Source organism: Chionomys nivalis, chromosome 9 (assembly GCF_950005125.1).
Source record: "Chionomys nivalis chromosome 9, mChiNiv1.1, whole genome shotgun sequence".
NCBI classification, from domain to species: Eukaryota; Metazoa; Chordata; class Mammalia; order Rodentia; family Cricetidae; genus Chionomys; species Chionomys nivalis.
Window position 1 is genome coordinate 63,153,855 of NC_080094.1, and position 6,642 is coordinate 63,160,496.

Genomic DNA, 6,642 nt, shown 5'->3' on the forward strand with positions numbered 1-6,642 from the left:
GTCCATGTGTATGTGTGTGTATACAAATGTGTATATATGTGTGTGTATGTCTGTGTCTCTGGATCTGTATATATGTATGTATGTATGTGTGTGTATGTCTATGTGTATGGACATGTGTATTTGTGTATATGTATTGTGTATGTCTGTGTGTGTGGACACATGTATATGTGTGTATGTATGCATGTGTGTGTGTGTTTGCAGGTGTCCTAAATATGATTCTCTAAAGCTGGAGATAAAGTGTTTGTCAGTAACTCAGTGTGAATTGTGGGTGCTGAGGTTTCCTTAACTACCAAGTCATCTTTGCAGTCCACGGTCTTAAAGAGTCTTTTATCATTAAATTTATTAAAAAAAAAAAAAAACAGTCTTTTTTGGGTCTGAGTTACCTCATTCAATATGCTTTTTTTGTCTAGATCCATCCCTTTGCCTCCCAGAAAGACAAATATAATACATATTCACTCATAAGTAGCTTTTAGACATAAAGCAAATATATAGGCCACAACTCCAGAGAAACTAGACAACAAAGAAGACCTTAAGAGAGACATGCATGGATCTACAGACGAAAGTTAAAAAGAAAAGATCTTCTTAGTGAATTGGGAACATGGGAGTCATGGGAGAGGGGAAAAGGGGAAACGGGAGAAAGGTAGGGGAAAGAAGAAAAACATACTGCTTAATAAAAACAATAAAAATAAATAAATACAAAAAGAATCTTTTCTCATTTTACATACCTAGGCCAGTTCCCACTCCCTCCCCTCCATCTGCTCTCCCCACCATCCCAGGACCCCAGGGCTCCCTATCTGCTCCTCAGAGAAGGTAAGGCTTCCCAAGCAGAGTCAACAAAGTCTGACACATCCCTTTGAGACAGGAACAAGGCTCTCCCCCCAGTATATCTAGCCTGAGCAAGATACTCCTCCAAAGGTAATGGATTCCAAAATGCCAGTTCAAGCCTTAAAGTTAAATCTTGGTCCCACTGCCAGTGGCCTCACAGACTTCCCAAGCCACATAACTGTCACCATATTCAGTGGGCCTAATTTGGTCCTATACAAGTTTCTATGCTGTTAAGTCCAGAGACAATGAGCTCTCACTAGCTCAGGTCAGCTGATTCTGTGGTTATTCCCATTATGGTCATGACCCCTTTGCTCCTCCCTCTCATGGACTGGTCTTCAGAAGCTTGGTCCAGTATTTACTGTGGATGTCAGCATCTGCTTCCATTAGCTACTGGAGAAAGGTTCTGATTACAGGGAAGACCATTTCAGGCACCCTTTCCAGTATTGGCTTAGGGTCTTAGTAGGTGAATTGTGAAAATTTCCCTACTGCCTGGCTTATCACTAGCCCAATAATGGATCCATCTGCCAAGATATCTCTTTCCTTGTTCTTTCTCTCTTTTTCTTCCCCATCTCAAACATCCCATTTCCTCATGCTCTCTTCTTCACTACCTTTCCCCCCTCCCCTTTCCTCTGGGCTTCCTCCCCCACTACTTCCAATTTTCTCAGATCTTGTCTAATTCCCCTTCCCAGGGGGATCGATGTATGCCTCTCTTAGGGTATTCCTTGTTTCCTAGCTTCTATGGGGTTGTGGATATAGGTTAGTTATTCTTTGCTTTATGTCTAATAGTCTTTAATATGGGCATGTATTATTTTTCCTTCCTTCCCTGGAACTTTAATACAGAACAGAGACGTTTCAAACACAGCAAAGCTGGCAGGTGGTGTGTTTGAAGCCATAAAATTAAGAAAGACAATTTCAAATGTTGGAAGACAGGCTGTAGGCACAAAGTACAGATCACATATTAACCAGGACTGCTTTTTTGTGGTTTAGACTGCCTTTCTCCCCATCAGAAATCTGCAGCCTGTATGGGACCTGCAAAAGAACACAGGCATCATCATTATCCCTGAAGCTATCTCCAACTGATAACCACTTGTAAATGAAAATTACCTTTCTCCAAAGGAGTCTCACTAGAGAAACACACTATCTTAAGAATAGGTCGCATGCCCCACAATCAATGGTCAACAGAAAAGGATCTTACCTACATCATTGGAGGTCTTTTGTCATTTCAGTGATTTTTTTAAAGATCTATACTGTTATGTTTTACTTATTTATTCAGCCATTGTGTTTTGTACTATTATGGTTTTCTGATTTCTGCTCTTATGGGAATCTTGAATGTATATAGCAGTGGTCTCTGTATATCTGTTCTTGGGCTCTTTTCCTGTTTGTTTTGCCCTATTCCAATTTGTATATTTTTTTAATCTTATCTTATTATCATCCCTTAGATAACTGTTAATTTTCTAATATGAGAAAGATGAGGGGGAGGTGGAGAAGAACTGGAGGGAGTAGATGGATGGAAAACGATATGAAAAAAGTCTAAATAGAGTTTAGAAAATTCAGTGAAAAAAAAAAGCAACAGTAACAAAAACAGAAACAACCCAAAACAGAATCCCTGCTTTACCCAGTAAGATGAAATTCTCTTCATTCAGACTCGTGCTGTATTGTTTGCAGTGATAATAGCCTTTTTTTTCCTATATCAGTTTTATTTAAAACACAAATAAGTATTTCTCTTTTGGTAATGGCAAATGGTTCAAATAATGTTGAACACAAATCATTGACTAATACAGGGCATTAAATATGAACAGACTTTTTTTAAAAGCAAAAGAATAGAGGTTATATACAAAAGAGACCTACAATCTATAGGTCAATTCAAAAAAGGAAACGTGTTTATAAAATGCGTGGTGAAAGCAGAACATTCCACCCCTGCTTTGGAGAAGGGCTATCTTACAACATTCAGTCAGCTGAAGATGGATTGGTACAAGTGTCTATACATAAATTTCAAGTCATTTTTGCATGTGCAGAATCATCCAGATCTTCCCAGACTGAATGGGCAGTCCTGTGGCTTTCTTTTCCATATTCCCAACAAGGCTACATGAACTTCAACTCTTGATGAGCCGCTTACAACAGCAGTTCCTTAGGAGCCAACATGACAGGTGATCCCGGATTTCCCTATGAGAAACAAACTGGCCACCTACGGAAAGTATCACAATGAACAAGTCTTTCTTTCCGCCTTCCAATTCTCTACAGTGTCTCATTTCAAGACTAATACCCTCATGAGACTTGTTTCCTTTATCAAATGAAGATCAATCCTAGTGGCCTTTTCTCAGATATGCCTCTTTCCCCTTGTTACTTTTTTACTCTGTGAATTATTTTATTTGTTCATGTGTGTATAATAACATTCTTTTGTGTTTATCTAGAACTTTAATTTCAACTCAGATGTCTATTCTTGTCCCTGGAGAAGTCAGATGATTTCAGTTTATAAGGGATGGAATCTAACCCTGCTCCTTAGACTACTCGAGTGGCCATTTCTTGGCTGGGCTGTGCATCTGAATGAAAGGACATCAACATCAGTACTTTTAGGGACTCAAAAAAGTATCAAATCACAGATTTTTCAGAGGATAGAATTTTCCATGCCTGTGAATCACTTAGTGCCACATGATTGAAATGAAAATACTTAATATGTAGTTTTATAAGTTTCTTAACCTTTAGATATGACCTTCAATTTACTTGATGGTTAGATTCTTTTAGTGTATTAATTATCCACTCTGCTTGACCACTTTTCCAGATTTTATAAAGCACGGGGGGAGAAAATTTTCTAGGAGGCAGTTTGGACATATCAAAGAAATAATGTGCATTTATAAAATAAAGAACTACACTGGATACTCTATCATAAATTGAAAAAATTCTAAATTACATCATCTATATAGTCACCTTTAGGGCAGAGCCAGTAGAAGCTACTAATATGTCACTTTCCCACTAATGACCCTGAACACACTTCAATAATAAATTATTCACTTTCAAATTTAAGCTCTGTGTGCATTTTTGAGCGGGGACAACACAACCTAAATTACGAAGACACTAGTCCTTTATAGAGAACCGCTCATTGTGATTATTATTTATTTACACAAATAAATTTGGTGTTCATTTTTGATCACTATAGGTTGTTTAAACAGACTAAAAACATTTATTTATCCATACTGCATTTTTAGAATACTTATGTATTCTAATTTCCCAAAAAAAGGAGCAAGGCACTAATGGTCTGTGGGAATGGATGTTCGTTGCTTACAAGCTAATGAAACATATACCTTAATGGAAACTAACATTATACAGTTGTTCATATGCTTTTAGAGCTCCCACACCACATTTACTCAGCGAAATTTGTTATAACCAACTCTTTTGTATAATCTTTGGATTGATAACCATATATCTTTGTTCCTCAATGTATAGATGACAGGATTCAGGGCAGGTGTGATAGCAAAGTCAGTGATAAACAGGTATTTGTCAATTGATGATGTAGGGAAAGGCCAAACATAGAGAAACATACATGGAGTGAAAGAAAGAACAACCACAGTGATGTGTGCTGACAGAGTGACAAGTGCCTTTGACAAATCCCCTGAGGACCTTTTCCAGACAGTGACCAAAATGAAGACATAGGAGAGCAGAAGCAGGAAGAAGGCCCCCATGCTCATGAAGCCACTGTTGGCAGCAACAACAAACTCAAACTTGTCTCTATCAGTGCATGCGAGTTGTATGATTCGAGGGAAGTCACAGTAAAAGCTGTCTACTTTGTTAGGACCACAGAAAGGCAGGTTTATAACAAAAGAGAACTGGGACAGGGCATGGACCACACCAGTGACCCAGCCAGCGATTACAAATGAAATACATATTTTAGGGCTCATGATGCTCAAGTAGAGCAGAGGCTTACAGATGGCTGTGTACCTATCAAATGCCATAGCTATGAGCAGCACCATCTCCACTCCCCCTATAATGTGGATAAAACAGATCTGAGTCATACAACTGTGGAAAGAAATTACTCTGTGTTCTTTCGGAAGATCTGAGATCATCTTCGGAACAGTGGTAGTGGAAAGTCCAACATCAATGAGGGACAGGTTGGCCAAAAGAAAGTACATAGGTGAATGTAAATATGAGTCAGCAATTACCAAAATGACAATGAAGACATTTCCCACAATGATTCCTAAGTAGAGTGTAGAGAAAGTCAGCATGAGGAAAACTTTAGTTTCCCAAGAACTAGAGAGTCCTAGAAGCACAAACTCAGAAACCATGGAGTCATTTAGTTGATCCATTGACATGGGTATTTTCAAATCACTTGTTGTTAGGAAATTATGAAAATTTGTAGCTTAACTACTAAGGGATATGTTCAACTTACAAAACGCCTTGATTCTCTAATCAAAATCAAGAGAAAAAACTCTGAGTTGATAGCAAAAGAATAAGCAACTGAAAAATAATAAAACTTTTATGATAGTGCTCCTAAGAAAACACAAGCATTAATATGGTAAAGGAAATCAAATGGGGTTTCTCCTATTTATTCTACAACCAGACATTCTGTTATAGTAGGTTTGCTTCACAGCATTTCTAAATATGTTCTCTGAACTTTTTTCTAAGCGTTTTTAGTGTCTGTTCATTTCAGATGACAGAAAATATCCATAGAATGTGTTCATGTACTATTTTGTAAAGTATTTTTTCATGAATTGTTTCACTTGTGAAATGGAGGTGCAGGCACAAAGCTATTTTTATACACATTTAATTTGTACATTTCAGTCTTTTTACTCTCCCATTTTCTCACTCCCAAATCTTTATTGATTACTCTTCTACAGTCTTACTTTTTCTTTAACATTTTCCACCAATGATGAGAAGTTGGATATGTTTCTCTCTCTGATAGTTCCTTTAAAACAGTGCATTGCATTTTTTTCCTTCATGCTGCAAATGAAACAATACTTTCTTTAGATGACTAATATTTAATTATATTTTAGTTATTTCTGTGGGTAAGCTATTGTAAATTGTACAGTCATAAATATGTAAAATCATGAGTTTCTTCAGTATGCTCAATTTGTTTGCATAATATACAACCCAAGGGAAAATAATGGATAAATATGGCAGCCCTATTTTTAACTTTTTGAAAAATGTCTACAATTCAGTACAATTGCTACATGAACATTCTCATCACAAGTACACGAAAGTGGACTTTTACCCTATTCTTAATTAACACTGGATACTTTTTGATTTGATAATAGCTTTTCTAGTAGATGATACTGTGATTTCATTGTAGTTTTGATTTGTGTTTCACTTGTGGCTTATGGTATTAGCAGAGAATTTTAAGTATTTATTTTCCTGCTTTTATGCATATGACTATTTTGTCTGCATATCTATATGTGCTCCATGTATGTGCAATTCACATTGAAGTTAGAAAGGGCATTTGATCCTCTGTGACCTGAGTTGTTGCAGTCTACGAGTAACTTCCTGGGTGACTGGAATTTAGCATGAGTCCTCATGTTAAAATAGCAGCACTTGGTCTTTTCTATTGAACCATCTCAACCTCCCCAATAGTGAATATTTTTCTATATGTCATTTGGGCATCTGTATTTATTTTCTTCTGAAGTGACATTCATTCTCATTGTTCTGTGACTTTCAAATTTAATTGCTTATATTTTCAGAGGATGATTTAACATTTTGACTTTCTTAATATTATTGATGAATGTTCATATTATTCTATTGTTATTCCTTTCTTTTGGTTAGTTTTCTTTTAGTTTTGTTATGTAGATCTGTTTCATCATTTTTGTTTTCACTGCAGTGTAGTTTTGAAAT

The 6,642-nt window shown here is 36.7% G+C and overlaps 1 protein-coding gene across 1 annotated transcript; it reads right to left on the reverse strand.

Annotated features, from left to right (window-relative positions):
- Positions 1–2,067: 2,067 nt before the first annotated feature.
- On the reverse strand, positions 2,068–5,129 carry LOC130881977 (olfactory receptor 4F21-like). The gene is made up of 2 exons (XM_057781844.1): positions 4,208–5,129; positions 2,068–2,072 (listed from the first exon to the last, which is right to left on the reverse strand). The coding sequence occupies exons 1-2, from the start codon at positions 5,127–5,129 to the stop codon at positions 2,068–2,070; spliced, it is 927 nt and encodes a 308-aa protein (XP_057637827.1).
- Positions 5,130–6,642: the final 1,513 nt, after the last annotated feature.

Coding starts and splice junctions, on each gene's coding strand:
- LOC130881977 (XM_057781844.1), bottom strand. CDS start 5,129: ATGTCAATGGATCAACTAAATGACTCCATGGTTTCTGAGTTTGTGCTT.